Below are 24,108 nucleotides of genomic sequence, written 5' to 3'. Positions count from 1 at the left end.
GTAAACCCAGAGCCCTCACCCAGGTGGTATTCTGGGAGGGGGGGTCTCAGCTCTCCTGGGTAGTGCTAGACTAGAAGTGGGCTAACTATGGCCTAGAGGCCACATCCAGCCTGCAGGACCCTCCTGCCCAGACCCTGAGCTCCTTCCCCAGGAAGCTAGCCCCCTGACCCCTCCCCCATAGCCTCTGCATGCTGTGCCACTGGCGCAATGCTCTGAGTGACTGGGCAGTGCAGCTGCAGAGCCTGGCCTGACCCGGTGACATAGCTGTAGCACTGCCAGGCAGCGTGGTAAGGGGGCAAGGAGCAGGTGGGGTTGGATAGAGGGCAGGGAATAGGGGGGTTGAATGGGTGCAGGGGTTCTGGGGGCAGTCAGGGAGAAGGGATGGTTGGATGGGGCAGCCAGGAATGAGAGGAGGGGTGGGCAGGGGTCCTGAGGGCAAGAAGCAGGGGGAGGGTAGGGGCTAGGCCACACCTGGCTGTTTGGGGAGGCACAGCCTCCCCTAACCAGCCCTCCATACAATTTCCAAAACCTGATGTGGCCCTCAGGCCAAAAAGTTTACCCACCCCTGTGCTAGACTGATGATTGGCATGCTGAGAACATACATGGAGACCTCAAGCCAGGGACAGGGCCTGGACTCCATTCAGACTCTTAAAGCATCTTACGGATTCAGCATTTAGATCCCCTCACAGGAGCCCTGGTGTCCCTTTCAAGAGAGGGAGCTCAAATAAATCTGACAAGCAGACAACCTCTCCCCCCACCCAGACTTTGTGTGGAGTTGTGGGTTACTAGTGTACAGCATTAAAGTCCTTAGCCTATTATAGATGATCAGCTCACTAAGACCACTACATTCTCTAAACTTGCCAAAGTGTTATCAATTACTTATTTAATCAGAGGCAACTGACAAGTTTCTGGAGAGGGGAGATAGTGAATTTGCTGTTCTATCAGACTGTGTATAGGGCTAGGGATATATTCACAGAAACTGCTGCACATTTCTAGTACAGACAATGCTGGTAAAATGATGCCCCTCAGACTTGCAAAAGTAATTCAGCAGGACTTTTTCTGAGCTGCTGGCTAATGCTGTATGAGAGATTATATGAACAAAATGTAAGACCTACAGCAGGGACGGTAGTAGTTATACTCTGCCAACAACAAAAGAAAAAACTAAATTTAATTTATTTTACCAAAAGAAACTATAGGAAACTACCTGCTATTACAGAGAAAGATGTCACATATCTTATGAAAAAGTAATGTTCCTGAGGTTATAAACAAGTACACAGCCCCAATACAAAGAGTTGGTATAACTGAGAAATAAATACACAATAGCTTTTGCTTGGTGAGGATGCTGCAGCATTTTTAGTTTTGCTACCTCAAAACCAGCCAGCAGACAGTTAACAGGTTACCAGTACCCAAGAGCTATTCACACAGCTGTAGTGGTAATGCCTCCAAAAAAGCAGAAAAGGCCAAAGCAAGGCTGGCCTGAGCTTGCTAAGAAACTGAAAACAGCTTTTTCAACATCACATTTAAAAACAACTTAATGTCCCATTAACACAAGGCAAATTGAAAAGCACTGTAAATAGGTAAACACAAAACATGGTTTGAGGTCCTAAATAAATAACAGGATACAGCAGTAGACTTTATATCTAATAATTTCCTGTGACCTGCCAAGATTTGAATCCAGGGTCCTGTCTGTGGCCTGCAGGAGAGGTAACACACAGCCCCTAGAGAATAGCAGCTGGTGTTATACACACTGACTTTTAAAGAGACAGGACCTAAATTCAGGTTTTGGCAGCTGGCAGACTTTTATCTACTTAAAATGTAGATATCTGTAATTGCCTATCCATGTATTTTGTTAAGGATACCCATGAGCAGGGCTAAAGAGGAAGGAGCAGAGCACCCAACCAAAGTATCTGAGGCTTTTCATGTCTTGTAGACAGAGAGCCTGGGGAGCAGCTTGGACAGGGGCAAGGAAATGAAATGAAGGATTACATGGCCACACACAACCCCGTTTACAGGGGCCATATGTAAATGGAAGAGGAATGAATTTGGCTCAAACAATTTTTTTTTTTTAAAGAGGGCATTTAAGATTCCCTTAAGATTTATAAAATACTTATGGGGGAGACATATGACTCATTCTATCCGATAACAATAATACCTTTAAAAAATGACTAGATGCAGCAGTTTCATCCAAGCTTGAACTCCAGGTAGCATAGCAATGTTAGATGTGTTTAAACCTAAGCAATTAGTGTGCCATTCATTAAACAATATAAATCATCTACTTTAAAATTATACATTCTTCAGTTTACAAGCAGATACATAGCTTTGTGCATTGCTAATAGCCCCCAACATGTATGCCCAATCACAAATTGGATAAGCCTTGGTGTACAGAATTTCACTATTCCTACACAGAGCCAGTTCTGCAGTTCATGTACATTTGTGCTTTTAAATTAACAAATGATCATATTGTCCTTCAACAAACATGAAATTTAAGGCATATTTTTAACAAACCAAGTAGATAATCACAGGCTGAACACTTGACCTCAACCGCCTGAGCCAACAGCACTGTACCTTATAAAAGTAAGTAGCTGACTTCATGATATACAGCAAATGTCTATTTGATGAGCAGCAGTTATGCCTGATCCCCTTAAAGATTCCGTACATCACTTCCAAGAAATATGCAATGTTTACAATCAATCAATGAGAAAATAAGCATTGAACTTTTGTCCCTGGAGTACAGTTACTATGTGGTTCCACCCATAGTCTATAACTAACTTAATTGCTGTTGGGTACTTCTCTGAAGTCAAGAGCAATTTAGCATACATCACATTTTCAATAATCTTCAAAAATATCAGAAGTTTAACAGAAAAAAATATTCAAGAAGCTGAAGAACAGTAAGTTTTTCAGCCTTTTACATTCAAGATTCAAAAAACGTCTTACTACTGTCTACAGTAAATAGGCAAATTCACCCTTTCTGTAACTTCACTGAAGTTATGTTATTGCAACAGGAAAAAAAATTGGCATAATGTGTTTAAAGTCTACCACTAGGTAGAAAAAATTCACAATATGTAAAAGTTTGTAACATAATATAAGACAGCTGTTGATACAATTACATTGCTGGGATACTTTTATGTCTATGCCATATAACTGGGTATCAATGCACTAGGTTCATGAAAGAAATATTGGCTATTATTTTTACTCAATGCCTGTCTATCGCTTTCCAAACCTTCACCAATGATTTGTTTCAGTGATTACTACCCAATCTTGTATCCAGCATCTGCTAACACTGATCAGTCTCCTTGTGTGAAGTTCCATGGATACGTCAAAAAAACAAAAACGAAAACTATTTCTTAAGTCTACTCTATGAAGTGTACCTATACAGAATTTAATGGCGGTAGATCCCAATGGAGGATCGGGGCCCCACATTTTACTGCTACTTCTTGAAACTTTTTAAGAAAAATGGTAAGTCAACTGTGATTTCTAGTACATCAATGGTATTGGATTTCCATTTCATAGAGCACAAGATGTGGAACTCCCTCATATTGAAATCAGCTCTTCACGGGATTGGAATCAAACACACTTGAATATTCAACTTTGATGTCACATTAACATGCACCTCCATCAGCTCCTAATCCACAGTGTGCAAATAGTTCCAAGGAGATTAGTTTTTAATCCAGATAGCCAGTTTTCATACTTAAGAGCAGTTGTAATATCAGATCTCTTTCTTTGGCTAATGACATTTTCAAATACAAACTTAATGCTCTGTTTTCATTATATTGATTCACTCATATGTAAAAGTACTCCAATTCGTAAGTATAAGTGAACTAGAACAGCAGTCTTCCTAAAATACATTTAAAAAGACACAAAATGAAATCATTTATTTGCAACTTTGGCTATTGAGAATTCAGTTGAGATACCCTCTGCAACACACAGCTCCACACTTGCACACAGTTCTGATCCTCTTTCTCGTTGGGCTGACAGCATCAGAGTCCGAAGTCATATCTAGAGAACCTAAACACAAGAATATACAGAAACAGAATTGATGGTTGTTGGAAATGGATATTATTTGTTAGGCATTGCTATTGTGCTTGGAATTGTGCAAGAAAGAAAAAGGTAGTGGCTGCCCTCCAAAAAAAGCTTACAGTTTAAGACCCCAATTCAACAAAGACCTATGCACATATTTAGCTTCACACATGTGAGTAAGTCCCACTGAATTGAATGGGACTACTTGTGTGTGCGCAAAGTTAAGCATTAGTATAAGTCTGAAGAATTGTTATTTAAAATTATTATTTAATAGTAGCTCAAAGCTCATGCTGTTGCATGGGTGAAATTCATGAAGTCTAAATGGCTGCGAATTTAAAAGTTGAACAGTAACAAACCATGAATCCCAGTGATGATTGAACTTGGTGACATTCTAAATAAAGAGTTCTCAACCATGCTTGTATCTGTTTTCATTGCTTCACACTGACTCCACAGACATTTTATGTTTCAAAGTGACAATCCTGGAATCTTATTGTACAGATTATTGTGGATTGGCTCTGAGCTCATCAAGGATGAGGACCCCATTATGCTAGGTGCTGTATAAACACAGACTAAGGTGGCGGTCCCTGCTCAAAGAGCTTGAAATCTAAAGTACAAAAAGACAACAGGTGGATCTAGACAGACAGATAAGGAAGCAAGAGGAAGTAATGAGAGTATATTGGTCAGGACAATAGGCAATGGTCTCGGTATACCAAATGCATAACTAGGGCCCTACCTAATTCATGGCTGTGAAAAACACATCACGGACTGTGAAACCTGGTCTCCCCCCGTGAAATCTGGTCTTTTGTGTACTTTTACCCTATACTATACAGATTTCACAGGGAAGACCAGCGTTTTTCAAACTGGGGGTCCTGACCCAAAAGGATGTAGTGGGGGAGGGGGAGTTGCAAGTTTATTGTAGGGGAGGAGTCGCAGTATTGCCATCCTTACCCCTGCGCTGCCTTCAAAGCTGGGTGGCCAGAGAGCAGCGGTTGCTAGCCAGGTGCCCAGCTCTGAAGGCAGCAGCACAGAAGTAAGGGTGGCAATACCACACCATGCCATCCTTACTTCTGTGCTGCTGCTGGTGGTGGCAGCTCTGCCTTCGGAACTGGGCTCCCGGCCAGCAGCCACCACTCTCCAGCCACCCAGCTCTCCCTATATAAAAACCAACCTTTTTTTTTTTTTTTTAGTTTGGATTAAAAAAAATAGTCCCATTCAGGCTCTAATCCACTTCACTTAATATACTGTTATATGCATAGGGATGCTGTGCATCATTCTTTAAACCTGTCCTGCAGAGATTATTGACTGGATTAAGTGGGAGCTGCATCCAGCCCTCTTAGTTGGAAGGAGGTGTTGGCATAACAAAGTGGAAAAAACAGAGAAGAAAGTGGTCTCTCCAAAAAGAGGAAGTAAAACACTTTGATTTCAGCAAACCCATGCTGAAAATTGATCAAGCTGCAACACCAGCTAGTACCATCTAACCTGCACACAAAGATTTACACTCTACATACCTTTCATCTGATAATCAAAGGTGAGCTCTTCTCCAGCCTTGATGGTTCTTGTAGAAAACAGTGCTATCCGAGGAAGACGTAGATCAAGGTTATCAATGAAAACGTTGAAGACCTGAAGATTTGGATCACACTGCAAAGCAAAGTGATAGTTTTGTAATTCAGGTGTACATTTGCTATCAAAATAGAACTGTAGACACAGTGTAGAGAATGGCAATTAAAACGTATTGTGTGCTACTAGTGAGAAGAAAGTGACACTATAACAATTTAGGGGCTGAGTCTCCTCTCAGTTTCAGTGGAGTTACTTGTGATTTTTGCCATTGTAAGTCAACAGAATTACATCTGTTGAAACATCACTATTAAATGAAAGCAGGGCCCTATTAAGTAACAGTATTGACACCGTGGCTGTGTGGGTATAGTACACAGACAAGGTGAGTGAGAATCTTTTATTGAACCAACTTCAGTTTGTGAAAAGAGACAAGCTTTTGTCTCCAACTCCACCTCTATACAGAGCTCTTCTTCAGGTATAGCACACTAAAACTATAACAACCTATTAAAAAAAAAAAAAAAAAAAAAAAACAGTAAAAAAGAGTTATAGCTTGAAAGTGATTGCAACTTAGTAGGGTGGAGTGGGTGAATCAAAACAATTTCAAAAAAGGCAATCTAAAGTTATTTCAGACTTAAACAAGAGTTACTAAAGGATGAAAAGGTGGGAGAGTGACCTTTTCAAGCCACACCTACTAACTGTACTTAAATCAGACCTCAACTTTACTCCCAAGGGCAAAAATATTATCCTGGTGCGGTGGGTGGGAGTTCTGGTCTCTAGTTCATACCTGTTTGGCCTCTGTAGTTATCTAACAGCCCATGAAAAAAGCCAGAGCATTAATTAGGGAAGTGTGCTGCTAACTATATATACAATTTTCAAAAGTAAATGGGACTCGGCTCCTACGTTAGCTAGGCGTTTCTGAAAATTCTACCCATGTCTTGCCTTTGGACAGAATTCTTAGTCACGTATTTTCAAAAAAATGTGTGCCTGAAGTCAGCCTCCAAAATTCATATTTAGACATCTAAATACAGCAGCCCGATTTTCAAAAGTGCAGAGCATCTAGCAACATCTAGAAACACATCGCTTCCTTCTCCCAAACTCACCTTCAGAAAAGTAGGTGTAGGATCAACAATTCATGCACACAATAAAAAGGAAACAGATGAACTGCTGTAATTACTAACTTCAAATCAAAAAGTAATAGTAATTTCTTAAACTAAAAAATTGTGCAACTCTATGCATAGGAGAGCCTGGGTTCAAGTAAGTCTTCTGTGTTAGGTCTTTTCAGTTTAAGTAAAAGTATTTTAAAAAACCAATTTCAAGTTCCCCAGTGAGTTTACAAATGGTGCTGAGGAAAGGAGGAAGGGGGGAGAGATGCTATGGAAAAGGCAGGAAAATTCCTTCTCTCCATTACTTACAACTGAAACAGAAGTACATTCAGACGCTCTCCTTCTCTTCCTGTATTTCAGAGAGGTTGATAGTTCATATAATATTAATCAAAAGCCAACGGTTAAATTATGCAGTTATTTCCTATACTGTTGGCATTCAATTATCTGAAGAGAAAAATTTGTTTTGAGTGTCTGGAAACAAGTATTGAATACGCTGGAAATAGATTATGATCCCAACTCTGCTATCTGATCTACTTGGGCAAACCCTTATCCTTAGGCTGAGTTCCAATGAGGCCAGTGGATCTCTGCTTGAGCTCAGAGGTCCATCCGCATAGATCAGATTGCAAGATCAGGACCACAGATCATGTTATTTTACATTTTAATGAAAATCCCTAATTCAGAAACTGCTGACACCTTCCTCTTAAGTAATTCTGAGCATGAAAGAGTAAGGAACAGTGAAAACACTTTTAGTTTTACTTCAACAGGTAAAATAAAATTGCTATTTAAAGTGATGTCTTGTGGAGTGATCCTTTTAATAAAAAACAACCTTGCACTCCCAATGTTTGTGAAAACTAAAGCATAATTGTGTCTTTTCAAACATTACGTCTTAAATCTAAGTTACTTTATATTCTTTCATATTTAATTTTGCTCCAAATAAGGTATGTATCAGTATTTCTTCCATCCTATTTAACTGATCATTACGTTATGTTGGATGCTGCAAGAAAGGCATCTTTCTAGACATACAAGAAGAAAGCATTAATAAAAATTAAGATTGTGGGGCATGTGGGAATATTTGAGGCCCCTTTCACTTTCATGCACTCTGTCCATTTTAGGATCCCTCACATTCATTGTTTCATAAAATTTATTATTTTAATTTAGACTTTTAAAACATCATGAGACAAAGTGACTTCAGTTTTTCCTCAAAGATTTCAAGTTTATGTGACTGTGCTGCCACAACAGCATTAATCCACTCTCAAGGCATTTTCTTTGGAGGGTGAGAAAGAGATTGGTATGAAACAAGTAATTCCATTAAAGTTGTGTTTGATATCAAGATATTTACAAAAGGAGAAGGCATTCTTGGTGCAAACAGGACAGTTCTCTAACACACAAAAAAAGCCCTTACGCTGTGATTCACAAAATGGGACACATTTCCATATCGAGCTGCATCCACCGTATATTCATCCGAGTCATAGTCCAAGTCAAACAAGTATGTATTTCCTTGGTTGTCATACAGTTGACCTCGTCTCTCTGCTTCCTCACTTGTGATCACCTAAAAAAAGAAACCTGCATCATATTATTAACTGTTACTGAACTGAAACAAAACCACAAAGAAGTTAGAAAAAACTTTTACATTTTCTTGAACAGAAGTAGGGAGACTTGTCTTTAAAGGAAGTAAGAAGGTTGCTGTGTATCTGTAAGGAATAAGGAACACTTAAACATAACTATTTAAATTGACTACTGATTGTTTCTAAAGTCACTAATGCCCTATTAATAGATAGTGATGGTATTTTCTCCTCAAGCAATATAATATTGGACAGTTTCCCTGGATATGTATTTACAGATAAAAAGTTATGGTCCCATTGTGTTCTATACAATGTAGAATAAAAACTCAAAAAGACCTGCTATATAATAATTGGGCTACTAGTGATTTATCTTCGCCCCCAACTTCTCTGAACTCCTCTAGAAGTAATCCTCATAATTACATTTTAGATCGCTTTAAATCACAGGCTCCCTAAAGGAGGATGTGGTCATTAGACAATTACAGCCGACCCTATCTACAGTCCCTTATCATTTCTCCTAAAGAGTTTATATTTACTACTTAAACCTCCATATTATTTTTCCACCAGATCTGTACAGAATTGTTCACTTCAAGCAGAACCACAAAAGGTTCAGGGAAGGTGGAACCAGCCATGTTCCCCCACCCCCCCATTTCCCTCAGCGTATGAGAGAATCAATATATCAGGTTACACTTGTAACTTCAGCTACTCTCAAAGCTTCCCTTTTCTCCCCACTCCCTCCTGAGTTACTATGTATGGTGCTAATTCTGTAATATAATTTACCTGTGCGGACGGTAATGCCCACAGAAAGTCCCACTGATTTCAATGTGACTTTTTTGCAAATGGATCACTTTGCAGGACTGGCTTATAGCTATATCTACACTACAGACTTTTGCCAGCACAACTATGTTGATCAAAGGTGTGAAGAGTTGTGATCCCTGACTGACAGTGGTGCTAGCAGAAGCTCCTAGTGTAGACAAAATTATACAAGCAAAACTGCACTTCTACTGGTATAGCTTATTAGTCAGGGATGGCCGGCACCCATCAGCACAATGGAGATATGCAGAAACCACCTGAAAGAGGGCTCCTGCTTGAGGCTGCAGACTATGCAAGTTTATCCCCAGTCTTCTACTTTAAATATATACTTTACTGGTAGAGTTAGCACAACGAAATCTTTTTCTGGTAATAACAAACAAAGAAAAATAGTGAACATTACAACAATCCCTTGAAAATAGCCCTGAGATAGGAAACCTGGATCTGGGAGCTTATCAGTCAGTTTTACCCTCTGAATAACAAAGTATAATCACATACAGCCAGAGGAGGGGGTAGGAGGAAGGAGGCAAGGGAAGGACACACAAACAACTAATCACCACCTTCACTTAAAGTCCTGCCTCTCTCCACATGCCTCTCCCTCCCCCACCGCCCCCAAAAAGTTTCCTCATCATCACCACACAGGATTAATTCTATTTTGAGAAACTGATCTCCTCTACATTCTAAGGGAGTTTTTAGGAAGGATCGGAATGGGAATTGGATAGTTTGGGGAAGGTAAGCATAGAAGCAGCACACGGAAGAAGATAAAGAAATAGTTGTGCAAGGGGACAAATACAATACTGATGCTGGCATCAGTGGTGGACCACAGATTATGGGGGAGAGATGTAAGCAGAAACTGGATCGTGTAGGAGCCCTGAAAGCAAGGACAAGTTTAACTTGATACTTCACTGGTTCACAGTCGCAGTGTGCGACTCAAGGGCCATGTAAAAAGTAGAAAAACACACTGTTTTAAGACATGTTAGATGACTTGCCCTGTCTGCACTAGGTGCAAAGTAATTTTAACAACCTGTTAACTGGTATTGACCAATACGTTTTAAAGCACAACCTATTTTCCAAGTTTAGATATGGTGAAATACAAGGGCTGACATGATCAGCATGACAAGTGATAAAAATAATTGTTGCAATAATTTGGCCTGGGATGAGATCAGTATTAAGAGAACCTTAGAAGAGAAGGCCATAGTAGTCAAGATGGGAGATGATCAGGATAATCAAATTTCTTGTCAGTGACAAGATAGTAAAGAAGATCTAATAAAAAAAAAAAGTGAAAGAAGAGACAAGACTGGTTCTAAAAGTTACAATATAAAAAAAACAATGCCAAGAATCTCTTTTGCACTTCAGCCCCTTTGCATTGCTTTGGTGCAGAAAACACCCTGGGTCATACAATATAAAGGTAATTTGACTTTCAAATGAGATGTCTTCAATGTATTTCATTAACACCAAGTGCATATTTATCTGTTATGTAACAGAATCAAAAAGTGTTGAAAAAGGAAAGCATTTTTATTTTTAAAAAGTATTCTACAAACACTTAAATCTTTTATTCCAAATAATTCATCTCTGAGATAAATACATACCTCTCCAACATACTCCATCACAAATCTCTTTGTTTTAATTTTCTGGAGGGTTTTTACTCCCCAGCCACGTCCATTGTTAGTTCTGAAGATGCAAAGAGAATATGGTGTGCCTTTCTGTACTATCCTGTTAGGGCATTCAGGACCACATCTACAGTACGAGTTGCATTCATAGATAGGCAAGCCTGGTTGGATTTTTAACTGCTTTTGTTTATTGTAAGCCAAGAAAAATCCAGCCTCTTCTGGACAACACTTCTCAGCAGGGCAATCAGAGCATTCACAGCCGGTTGTGATTCCATTCATTACATTTATTCCTGGAGCAGGTTTATATTCATTAATGTAGTAAAAGTCTAAAGGAGGGCCCTCAAGATCCACAGTGTTTTCTACAAGAATCATTCCTTTATGGTTCTTTTTCCGGTTGAGTTCTTCCTTCCATCTCTGTAGAGCTATTCTTTGTTTAGCCTTCTTTACTACGTACTGTGCTACTACAGGGTTCAAAGCTTTAATATGGTTTTTCAATATTACTGCTTTGCTTCGCTTTAGCTGAGATAAATATTCATTCTTGTCGCTATGGAAGTACTGAAGGAGCAATGGGCATTTAAGATTTTTCAAAGCTACCCAGGTATTTGAGGATTCTGGCCATCCTTTCCATTTCACAAGGAAGTACTCTGTGCCCTTGAAATAGAGAAATAGATACAGATTTAGCCAGAACATTTCCAACAACAGTTAATCAAAAATACCTTGAAAATAAAGTGTGGTTGTTCAACGATACAACTGCTTTGGTATCACATCCATAGTAAATAAAATTAAACAGAGGAGTGATTGTCATTAAGGAGGTGGCAAAAATGCATAAACTGAGGGGCAGTCAAACTAACATCCTTAACACCCTCCTTATGATTGAGGCATACCACCACATAGGACCAGATGGCTGTGAATTTAACTAACAGTAGAGAATCAAGCATTTCAAATGCAAGGTAACTGGGTATGTACTTTGTGCACCACTTGTAAGGACACGGATAACTGTACAGCTGGATAGAATGATCCAAAACAATTAAATTATACCAGCATGGGTTAGTTTGTTAGCACAGCCACAGTTAAGATCATATATACTAACTTCTATAAGGAAAGAGAATAAAGTAACACCCTACACAGAACAAAAAGAAAACCTAAACTTACCAAAAAACCTCTAACAGTACTACTGGTAATAGTTACATGAGTCATCCTAGAGGAATAATACAGTCAAAACACTTCTTAATACTATATTTACTACTAAGAAGAATATGTATTGTAAAATGTAATTATTTCGAAGGGAGGTTTGTTTTCAAAGAAAATAGAGCAATAAGGCCAAATCCTTAAACCAGACACACACTGGTCGGCTTCTGCACACACATGGCACCTAACTGGGGTCTGGCAATGGATCGAGTTGTAGCATGTGGCCTTAACTGTTCAAGGAACGGACTGCAGTACTATAGAGGAAGAAGCGTTCTTTTAACTGCAAACAAGGGAGAAGAGAAGCATCATAATACATACTGCGCTGTTATTGAAGCACAGTAAGATTTGCTTTAGCACTGATGTACAAGGATCAGACATTTTGTGCTCTATTATTAACATTTCCATTATTTCAGCAGAACCTTCCTTCCTTAGAGAGTCAGAGCTAAAGAACATATTTTTTAGGCTTCAACATTCTGAAATATTTTGTTCAATATCAGCAGTAGCTTAACAAGAGCCCTCTGCTAGCCTAGCACTTTAAACCTTAAGGAAAACTACTGCCTCTCACTTCCAAATTTCAAACTGAAATATTGATCAAATTGTTCTATAAGACTAGACAGTTATCTTACCTCTTCTACCTTGTAGTCACATAAATATTCCACCTCATAACTCTTTAGATTCCTGTTGGTGATTCCAAGGGATTTACATGTGAGATTTTCCTTCCTACATAATTCCTGGATGGTCTCAAGTGAAGCTAGACAAGGCACATACCAAGCTACAATAAGAAAATAGGATTCTTTACTAATTTAATTTCTCAGCTGAGTTGAAAAAAATTAAGCACTTGATTTTTAGTCTGCTCCCGAGCCCCCAGATTGTAATTTGTAAGAATTGTCCACAATATATTTATAGAACTATAAATGTAGCACACAGGCAGACAGAACTAATGCTACTCCAGTTAAGTATAAAGTAAGCCTGTAATAGAGCTCTGCCTGAACCTCAAGCTTCGCGTACGATACTATGTGCATTCATGTAATGATTAAAAAAAAAAAGCTACCTAGGACATACTAATTCTTCATAGGAAAAAATTCTCAGTATAGTTACCAGCTTTGAAACAAAACACAAAAACATAGTTACCCTGACCTTAAGGTACCCTAGCAGTAGAAGTTCATGCTTTTGACTGCAGTTATGTAGAAACCCTTCACTTTTTTTTTTTTTTTTTTTTAAACAAGACTGCTAAGTATCTGCAGTTAGTCAAGTGGAATCAACACCCTTGTACTGGCTATGTAACAATGGAGATTGGGATGAGACATAGGCAAATCCCTCTTCCAGAAACATCTCTGATTTCTTGTCAATTGGTCCAGATTTAGGAGGGTTACAATTTACAGACAATGTAACTGTTATAAAGATGTAAGGGTGCCGACTATGGAACAATAATGGCAACAGTTCAGAACTCTGTTAGGAGGTGATCGTCCAACGTTTATAGCAAGTCACAAGTCTGGAGCCCAAAGCAACAGCTTTTTTTCCTGTTTTAGTAAGAGTATTTGACAACAGTTGAATTCCTTCCTCTGCGTTAGCAGGGGATTTTTCACTTGTGTCACAACCAAAACTGCAATTAGCACATCACTACTGGAAAGAAGAGGAGTGGGAGAGGCATTGGAGGTTACCCAGTCTGGGGGAGGCCCTGACTATTTCTAACTTCATGCAGCGACCTCTCCCGCCAAAAGCCTCCCGCAGGCATAGGGCAGTGATACCACCCCCAGCTTTCCCTAGCACCGGACAGTGCCCCTCCCCCCGGCACCGTACACTGTCCCCCCGCCCCTCCCCCAGGCCCCGCACACTGACCCCCCCAGCACTGCACGCCACCCCTCCCCCAGGCCCCGCACACCGACCCCCCCAGCACTGCACGCCACCCCTCCCCCAGGTCCCGCACACTGACCCCCCCCGGCACTGCACGCCACCCCTCCCCCAGGCCCCGCACACTGACCCCCCCCGGCACTGCACGCCACCCCTCCCCCAGGTCCCGCACACTGACCCCCCCCGGCACTGCACGCCACCCCTCCCCCAGCCCCCGCACACTGACCCCCCCGGCACTGCACGCCACCCCTCCCCCAGGCCCCGCACACTGACCCCCCCCCGGCACTGCACGCCACCCCTCCCCCAGGCCCCGCACACTGACCCCCCCCCGGCACTGCACGCCACCCCTCCCCCAGGCCCCGCACACTGACCCCCCCCCCGGCACTGCACGCCACCCCTCCCCCAGGCCCCGCACACTGACCCCCCCGGCACTGCACGCCACCCCTCCCCCAGGCCCCGCACACTGACCCCCCCCGGCACTGCACGCCACCCCTCCCCCAGGCCCCGCACACTGACCCCCCCCAAATCACTGCACACCGCCGCCCCCCGGGCACCGCACACTGACCCCCCCCGGCACTGCACGCCACCCCTCCCCCAGGCCCCGCACACTGACCCCCCCCAAATCACTGCACACCGCCGCCCCCCGGGCACCGCACACTATCCCCCTCCTTCCCCCCAGCATCTCCCGCCCCGCCCCCCGGGCACCGCACACTGTCCCCCCGTTCCTCCTCCAGGCACCCCCACTGTCCCCCCCTCCCCGGCACTGCACGCCGCCGCCGGGCACCCCACAGTGCCCCCCTCGCAGGCTCCGCAGCCAGCGGGGCCCTGCCTTAGGTCTCGTGGCGTGCGGGGGCGGAGGCCGCACGGACCTTGAGGGGCACTGGGCGGGCAGCGCCTCACCCCCATCCCCGCTGACCCAGGAAGGGGGCATCCCCAGCCGGCCGGCCCCTCACCTCCTCGCCTGCCCGCCATCTTGCAGGGGGCTGCATTCAAACCCTGCGGAACTTGGGCCGCCGGGGAGGGCGCCAGCGGCAGGCTCCGCCCACGCCGGGATGGCCCCGCCCCTCCGCGGGTCCCCAATGCTGCACCGGCGGCCCGGCCCCGCGCGTGGGCAGAGAACCCCGGGGGGCTCGCGACCCTCGCTCGCCCAGGCTGCCCGTCGCGGCGGGAGACCCCCACGCGCGCGCGCTGCAAGCCGGTGTGACCCCGCTTCGCCAACCAGCCCCCCGCGTCTCTGGGACTGGGACTGCCCGCCGGGGGGGCGTGTGCCTGGGCGGGGCTGCCCAGTCTCGGGGCTTTAGTGGGAACGGCGGGCGCTCGGCCCCGCTCAGGACCAGGCCCCCCTGCCCTGACTACATCGAAACGCTGCCAGCCACCCCAGCATCTTCGCCGTAGCCCCTCGGCAGCCGCTGAGCCGTCCTGTACACCGACGTGCCCGGAACAGCAACGGCCCGCGGCTGCCCTCGTTACTCTGCAGGCCAACCCGGCAGCAGCTCGGTCTGGAGACCTGTCGCCTTTCCTACACATGGCGTGTTTCTGTGTCTGTGCTCCAGATCCACTCTCAGGAGGCTTGGGGAGAAGGGGGCCCTGGCTGCTTCTCGTCTGGATTGACCCACTGGAGCCCCAACGCCTCCCCCGCCCCACTGTGAATTGGTGGGGCTGGTCCTGCTTTCAGCAGGGGGTTGGATTAGATGACCTCCTGAGGTCCCTTCCAACCCTAATCTATGATTCACTGCTCTAGTCCATCCTGACCACCACCCACATCAGCCTGTGGAAGAAGAAGTGCTGCTGTAATTCAAATACAGCACTTCCTTCCCCTGGCAGCCTGGTGAGTGGTGACACCATGTGCCTTGGTGCTATTCACTCTTGTGCTCCTCCCCCTAGCAACGGGGAGGACCAGCAGGGATAACTTTAACCACCTGAGAGAGCGAGGGTGGGAATACTCATACAATTGTTTTATTTCACAGAAAGAACAGGAGTACTCGAAGAAGTGGGTTGTAGCCCACGAAAGCTTATGCTCTAATAAATTTGTTAGTCTCTAAGGTGCCACAAGTACTCCTGTTCTTTTTGCGGATACAGACTAACAGGGCTGCTACCCTGAAACCTGTAATTATTTCACAGAGTTTGCTTCATTCTCTGGTTTGAATGATTGACTGGTGGCTTGGCTGTTTCAGTTAATAAAAATAGTTCCAGGTCCCCTCATTTTTGGAGACTATATAACACCTTCATTTTCTTGTTGGAACAATGATAGGCATGGGGGTTGGGCCAGATTTGTAAAGGTATTTATGCACCTAAAGATACAGATAGGGACTTGTATACCTTTAAAAACCTGGCTCTTTTCCTTGTCCCCAGGAATTAAAGATTAATCTTTAATTAAAGATTGTCATGTGATGAAACCCCCAGGAATATATACCACCAAAATCGGCAACCCTATATGATACGTTTGCTCCAAGGCTCCTGTTATTTGTTTGCACCGATGCTTTTGCCCAGTTATCAAGTTTAGGAGGGGGTTAAAAATAGGGAGATTGTGATCAGTGCCTTCTGGATTTGTCACAGGACTCATTTAACCATCAGTTCTGAGTGAAATTTTAAATATCTTATTGTGACATTCATTTCAGTACCCTTCCTTGCAAGAATGGCTTGCTTTTGAACCAACCTTCAAATTAATCCCAAATAGTGAGAGCTGGTAGTTCTGTAACATTAGGGTCTCTCAGAAATTAGATGTATATCTCATGGGTACCATTTAAAATAAATACCAGAGCCTTCTGCATTTCACGCACACATACTTTAGCAATAAATGGTGGCTGAAAAGTTTGCTTTCTCATGCACAGTTCAACGGACACATTTATATACCACAACTCTCGTTCTTTCCATCAAAAAAAAATTTTTTTTTTTTAAGTAAGAAGTTGCCTGTCTGGGGACAGGGAAGAGTTAAGTCCATTAATGGCTATTAGCCAGGATGGGTAAGGAATGGTGTCCCTAGCCTCTGTCTGTCAGAGGATGGAGATGGATGGCAGGAGAGAGATCACTTGATCATTGCCTGTTAGGTTCACTCCCTCTGGGGCACCTGGCATTGGCCACTGTCGGCAGACAGGATACTGGGCTAGATGGACCTTTGGTCTGACCCGGTACGGCCGTTCTTATGTTCTTATGAGTTGTTCTAGAATCAAAAAACTAAAGAAAAAGAGAGTCACTTTTAGGATCTACTAGCCCAGGGGTTCTCAAACTGGGGGTCAGGACCCCTCAGGGGGTTGCGAGGTTATTACATGGGGGGTCGTGAGCTGTGAGCCTCCACCCCAAACCCCGCTTTGCCTCTAGCATTTATAACAGTGTTAAATAGATTTAAAGGTGGTTTTAATTTATAAGGGGGGGGTCACACTTAGAGGCTTGCTATGTGAAAGGGGTCACCAGTACAAAAGTTTGAGAGCCACTGTACTAGCCTGTAAAATAAATCTTTTTAGGGAAATGGTAGGGGCCTCAGCACTTGGAACATGTAAACTAGCTGAATGTATTTGTTTTGAATTGTACATTTACTAACTTGCACTGGTAGCAGGATGGACTAGGTCTGACAGTTAATTATCTCTTACCCAACCTTATACATTTTCAGAGTATCCTTGTGGGACACTGTTGCTGCTTGGGCTGGGGGCAGGTGCCAGGAATGAAGGTTTTAGCTTCCCTGAGACATGAAGCATATAATAAACTGCATTGAAAAGGCACTGGAAAGTTAACATTATTTGCAATTATTAGTTTATGGAAGGCACTCTCCTCCACAACTGGTTGTTTCCCTCTTCTCTTCCCATGGTCTGTCATTACCACTAATTTGTCTCCTGTCCAGTCCTTTTTTCTTCCTTCTCTCCTTACTTGTTTTGTCTCCTTCCTGGCTCTGTCTTCCTGCACTTCATTTGCAACTGGGCTCTTTCCACACCCAGAAAAGCATTTTTGCCCTATTATAAAGCCTTAGACCGGGGCAGTCAGTGGATAGGTACCAATTGTTCACCAGGAAAAATAATTAAAAAGGAGCTTCCAATTCTTGATTTGGCCAGCAGGAAGGTCCTGGTGTCATTCTGGGGACTCAGGTTAATTTCAGAATGCTGATTCTAGTAACAGAGCACTGACCTTCAGCTTGCTTGTTCATTTTTTGGAGGAGTCAGGGGATGACAGAGGCTAAACCAGGGCAGCAGTCTTTGTACACTGCTCTACATATCTATAAAGATCTTTATCAATAAGTTCAGCTGCTCTTGGAAAGGAAAGGGATAAAAAGCAGGCAATCTATTGCTTCTACCTGCAGGATACAGAAAACCTTCTGTGTTTGCTAAAGGAGACAGTCACAAACAGGTTTCAGAGTAGTAGCTGTGTTAGTCTGTATCCGCAAAAAGAACAGGAGTACTTGTGACATCTTAGAGACTAACAAATTTATTTGAGCATAAGCTTTCGTGGGCTACAGCCCACTTCATCACAAACAGAGGATTCAGAAAGATTGTTTGGGGAAGAAGGTATTTACATTAATTTATTCACTGTGCTTGGCCGAAGCTGGAATGCTGAAGCCGTTACAGGAAAAAGAGCCAAAATTTTGTTTGATTTTGCAGGATGTCTGTATGTTACCCACATTGATAAAGCCCTGCTGGTCAATGGCATGAATTTCCCCAAGGGAACTTAACAGTTGCCAGACCAGACCAGTAACAATTCCATTATATTTGAATACCCTTCAGAGGAGGATCTATTTCCATTTAGCTACTGTATATTATGAGCTATGTCTAGATACCCTGACAAACAATAGAAGCATATTAACAGTCGTGTGGCTATAATACAGTAGGTCTCATTGCTATTAGAAATCTAAACAAAATAATCAGTTCTCTTTTCTTTGTTGCAAAGCTAAATACATCCAGGAATCACACCGCCACCTCTAGAGTAGGTGCACAGCTAGATGCACAACCAGCACACTGCAGTGGTGGAGAGGTGCCCAGGGCAATTCCTTATCTTTCCCTGGGATCCAGTTGCCAACTGTCTAATCGCACAAACCCAAACACCCTTGTTCTGCCCCCTTCACTGCCCCTTCCCCATGGCCATGCCCCGCCCCTTCCCCAAGGCCCTGCCTGCATTCACTCCAGCCCCCCTCCCTCCGTCGCTTGCTCTCCCCCTCACTGGCCATGGTTCACCATCCCAGGCCAATTGGGACTGCAGGAAGCGGCGCGGGCCGAGGGATGTGCTGGCCGCCCTTCCTGCAGCCCCCATTGGCCTGGAGTGGTGAACTGCAGCCAGTGGGAGCCGTGATCAGCCGAACCTGCGGACGCAGCAGGTAAACAAACCGGCCTGGACTGCCAGGGACTTTCCCTGAACAAGCGCGGCCCGCCTTTGAGAAGCACTGAGCTAGAACACAGCATAGGAAGCCCTTAGGTTAGCATAGAAAACTGAAAGTTAAAGCATAGACCAGGCATGGGAAAACTACAGCCCATGGGTCATGTCTGGCCCATCAGATGTTTTAATCCAGTCCTTGAGTTCCGGCCAGGGAGCGGGGTTGGGGGCTTGCCCTGCTCCACGTGTGCCGTGGCTCTGCGGCTCCTGCAAGCAATAGCATGTCCCCCCTCCGGCTCTTATGCATAGGGGCAGCCAGGGGGTGCCACATGCTAGTCCCACCCCAAGCGCTGCCCTCGCAGCTCCCATTGGCTGGGAACCAATGGGATATGCTGCTGCTTCCAGGAGCTGCGGGGACAGGGCAGCATGCAGAGCTGCCTGCCCATGCTTCTACGTAGGAGCCGGAGTGGGGACATGCCGCTGCTTCTGGGAGCTGCTTGAGGTAAGCGCCGCTCAGACCCTGCACCCCAACTTTGTCCCACGCCCCAGCTCCCTGCCCCAGCCCTGATCCTCCTCCTGCCCTCCAAACTCCTCATTCCCAGCCCCCGCCAGAGCCCTCACCCCCCCGCACCCTAAGCTCCTCATTTCTGGCCCCACCCCCAGAGCCTGCACCCCCAGCCGGAGCCCTCACCCCCTCCTGTACCCCAACCCCCAATTTCATGAGCATTCATGGCCCGCCATACAATTTCCATACCCCGATGTGGCCCTTGGGGCAAAAAGTTTGTCCCCTCCCCCCCCCGGCATAGACCATTCTGGTTAGCCCAGAGCTCAACCAAGCTGTAGTGAACTCCCAGGTTCAGGCTCCGTCTCTCAGTCTGACCTCCTTGATCAGTTCTCAGGTGAGAGCCTCCTACTTCACTCCAGCAGCGACCTCTTGTCTCCCCTACCTGCCCCCCCCCCCACACACTTTCCCAGTCCTTTGTTCTTGAGCTGGGATCTTTGCTCAGCTTCCCTTCTGAGTAGCAGGGAAATCCATCTCCCTCTGGGTCATTAGTTGCTAGGTGTCAAAGTCCCGGAGATTGGCTTTTCAATTGTCTTCTTGGATTTTCCATTGATATGGGGTTGGCTTCCGACAGTCCTTTTTAATGACCCATTCAGACAGCTAGGCAACATGCGTACCTGTGTGTCTCCCAGCCTGCTCTGAGAGCAAACAGTCTTTTTTCCTCCACTGAGAAGCCATTCAAAATATAGGGGAAACTGATGCACATATAGGCTTGATAAAAATTAATGAAAATTCCCACTGTCTCATCTCTTCACTCTTTGAGACTGTTCTGACCAGGTCACTTTAACCAGTGACTCTGAAAGGGGAACATCTGATGGAGATTGGGCTCCTGTCTCCGCCTGCTAGACAGCTAGGTTAGTGAGCCCAGGCCTGCTGGAATCGATTCTAGAGAAGGGCTGGATCCCATCTCAGGCATAAAAGCCACCAAGGGATATTCCTTGTTCTCCCACTGCCAGCACCAATTTCTCCCTGTCAATGTATGGTTTCATCCTATTGACACGATCCACTTGATGGCTGTAAGCCAGGGCAGACAGTTCCACCACATAATTCACTTCATTAAATGGTTTGATGACTTAGAAGGCCCATCACAAATGGATGAGAACCATCATCTGGTCTTTGTGCCAGATGAGCAGGTATCAGGGCCGGCTCTAGGCACCAGCCTGGCAAGCAGGGGCTTGGGGCGGCCACTCCGGAGAGGGGCGGCACGTCCAGCTTTCGGTGGCCAGTCCCTCACTCCTGCTCGGAGCGAAGGACCTCCTGCCGAATTCCTGCCACAGATTGTGATCACGGCTTTTTTTTTTTTTTGTCTGCTTGGGGCGGCCAAAACCCTGGAGCCGGCCCTGGCAGGTATGCACAGAGTGGTCATACCAGACCCTCTGTTTCCCTTGGGCCCTGGCTACACTCTCTCTGGCAAAACCCAGGAGTTCAGGGAGCCTCTCTCAAAAGGACAGCACATACTCCACCACTGATTTTTCCATAGAGGGAGATTTTCCCCTTCCACTTCACCCTCTGCAAGTCCAGGGCATCCCCTCACTCGTCTCCCATACAGCAATTGAAAAGAGAAGAAGATTAATGGGGCATTTTCCCATAAGCAAGCAGCAGGTAGGTTAAGCATTTGTCCCTGTCCTGTGGATGCTGGTCCACAAAAGTCCTCAACATCATCTTTTGGGCCCCATTAAACCTTTCCAGCAGCCCATTTGTCTGAGGGTGATGTGCAGAGACATAGGTGTGCCGGACCCCACATTTCTCCTACAAGCACTGCAGAAGGTCTGACATGAAATTAGCCCCAGGTCTGTAAGGACCTCGCTGGTGAGTCCTTCTCTGCTGACAATGGTCAGCCGTGCATCTGCATTGCCAGCGGACAGAGCCACTGCCTTAAGTTAGCAAGTGGAAAGTCTACCACCACCAGACTGTATTTCTTCCCTGACCAGATTGCCTTGCTACAGGGCCCCACAATGTCCATCGCTAGCTTCTGGAAGGGTTCCCTCTATGATTGGCAGTGGTCTCAGGGCTGCTTTACACTTACTCCTACCCTCCGACAGGGATCATAGAACTTACAGTACTGCTTGACTGCAGCAAAAGTCTGGGCCAGTAAGTTCTGCAGCAGTTTTTGCCTGGTGCACTGGATCCCCTGATATCCTGAGAGAGGGACATCATGGGCCAGCTATGATAGCCTCGGACGGTACCTCTGAGGAACCACCAACTACCTCCTGATGACCCAAGACTCAGTCCTGGGGAGGAACCCATTCCCTATACAGGAATCGCTTCTCCCACAGGAATCTTACCCTGCAGTCAGCCTTAAGAGAGTATGCAGCACTGCAGCCTGCCATGGCCCTCAGCTTCTCTAAGGGAGGATGGGGGGGATATCCTCCTGCAGGCCTGCCTGAAATTCAGCTGCTAGGGCAGGGAGTATGACTGTCCCTCCTTGCTGGCAGGGACTGAAGTCACAAACCCTCTGGCTTTGCCCAATGCAGCCCTGTCCCAAGGAGCACACTTTCTTCAGTCAGACGTTTGCTAGCCCCAAGCTTGGTAGTCTACAACTCTGGGTCTGGGCAGGGTGGTAACTCTGTGCTTCTGGCTCCTAAGGACCAAGCCATTCTGGCACCATCTGGCCAGTCATCCAGATCATTTCCCATGAGCACCTTTGCAGGTCCTATATCCCAGTCTGTGTGCACCCTATTACAGGTACATCCTCTCTATAGGCACCTTAACTGAGGGTCCAACCTCCCCCTCATGATTATTCATTGGGCACAAACGGATCTGGGACCACCACTTTGGGCCTTGCCAGTATCACCTCAGCATCTGTGTCCCCGGTACCCCAGACCCTTTTCCCAAACACCTCTTATGGGGATGATAAAGTGATTACGCCCCAGGGTCTGCTCTGTGTACACCCTGTGAATTGGATACACTGGGGCATGAGAGTTAAGACCAGAGGCCTGACCTTCACACTCCCCAAATGGAATAGTCTGGCTTGGAAGCCACCAAACCCAGGACCACCACCCTCATGCCACAAGTACACTGTCAGCCCTGGTTCCAAGAGGATCCGAGTGACAGAGGCAGCAGCATAGCATCCTCAAGACCCGCTTCCCCTTCCAGCAGGGTGTCCTCACGGCCAGGTTTCCCACTGACAGATTTGAAGTGGTGGGAGTTGAAGCTGAGAGCAAAGGAGCTAGCAGACCGAGAAGGAACAACCTGACCATGGGAATCAGCAAAAGCACCAAGGGAAGCAGAGAAACCATGAACTGAATATGGAGTAGCAGAGTTGCAACAGGACCTATAGAGGGATAAGAGGAGAAAGACCCTGCAATGCTAATTCCCGCAGGAAGCCTAGATACCAAATTGTTGCCCCAGTTTAAGAAAGGGGTGGACATAGATGCCTACCTCACGGGGTTTAAAAAGACTTGCAATTTATATCTGGTTGACCCTGTGGACTAGCTCCGCTGTCTCACCCCCTCAATCCCAAAGCTTTAGAGGCATACAGCCAGATAGATGAGTTGATACTGGGGACTCTGAACAGTGCAAAAAAGGCTCTACTGCTTACGTTTGAATTGACACCTGAGGTTTATAGGAAAAAGTTTTGAGGTATGCAAAAATACCCAGAGGTTCAGTCAAGGAGGCAGTAATGTAGCATGATCTACCCTGGAGGAAGAGGAAGATCCCTTGGGGATCTGGCACACTGAAGGGGTTCCTCCTAGAGACTCTTCCATAGCTGTGGACATAGTACTGATCCTGTGTATCCGTGACAGTTATCCCTGTTTTACAGATGGCAACGCATCAGTGAGTTTCAGTGACTTACCTATGGACAGATGGGAAGTCTGTGACAAAGCAGGGAATTGAGTGTGGGTCTCAAGTCTTATACTAGCACCTTAAGCACTAGATCATCCTTCCTCTACATCATTATTTGTGGTCCTTTATTGTCAAGGTGAAGTACTACTGCATCAATCAGGGTTATAACTTTAAACCAGGGGCAGGCAACCTATGGCACGCGTGCCAAAGGCGGCACACGAGCGGATTTTCAGTGGCACTCACGTTGCCCGGGTCTTGGCCACTGGTCCGGGGGGCTCTGCATTTTAATTTAATTTTAAATTAAGCTTCTCAAATATTTTAAAAATGTTAGTTACTTTACATACAACAATAGTTTAGTTCTATATTATAGACTTATAGAAAGAGACCTTCTAAAAACGTTAATGTATTACTGGCACGCGGAACCTTAAATCGGAGTGAATAAATGAAGACTCAGCACACCGCTTCTGAAAGGTTGCCGACCCCTGCTTTAAACATTTAACATTTCTCCTACTTGAATTGAATTGGTACTGATCTGAAATCAATGTGAACTGGTATCATTGAAAATTGCTGGTGCTCAGCCTCTCTAAACTTGGATCCCAAGTACTGTAAAAATTGCACTTGTCTGGGTAACTCAATTATTATACCTACTGTACTCTTTAAGCAGCAAAACACATCAAAGTTTCTATCCACCATAAACCAAGCAGTACTCTGAATTTACTGTATTAGGTGTGAGAAATCTGTCTGCATCCATGCCATTAAATACAGTGGACATCAAC

At 45.2% G+C, this 24,108-nt stretch overlaps 1 protein-coding gene across 1 annotated transcript; it reads right to left on the bottom strand.

The window, feature by feature from the left end:
• Positions 1-1,156: 1,156 nt before the first annotated feature.
• SUV39H2 (SUV39H2 histone lysine methyltransferase) lies at positions 1,157-14,696 on the bottom strand. The gene is made up of 5 exons (XM_054016914.1): positions 14,646-14,696; positions 10,633-11,304; positions 8,077-8,223; positions 5,526-5,655; positions 1,157-4,005 (listed from the first exon to the last, which is right to left on the bottom strand). The coding sequence occupies exons 1-5, from the start codon at positions 14,679-14,681 to the stop codon at positions 3,899-3,901; spliced, it is 1,092 nt and encodes a 363-aa protein (XP_053872889.1). The 5' UTR covers positions 14,682-14,696; the 3' UTR covers positions 1,157-3,898.
• Positions 14,697-24,108: the final 9,412 nt, after the last annotated feature.

The sequence above is a fragment of the Malaclemys terrapin genome, chromosome 1 (genome assembly GCF_027887155.1).
Source record: "Malaclemys terrapin pileata isolate rMalTer1 chromosome 1, rMalTer1.hap1, whole genome shotgun sequence".
Lineage (NCBI taxonomy): Eukaryota > Metazoa > Chordata > Testudines > Emydidae > Malaclemys > Malaclemys terrapin.
Note: the sequence above shows the minus strand (reverse complement) of the source record. Positions and strands in the feature narration are given on the sequence as shown.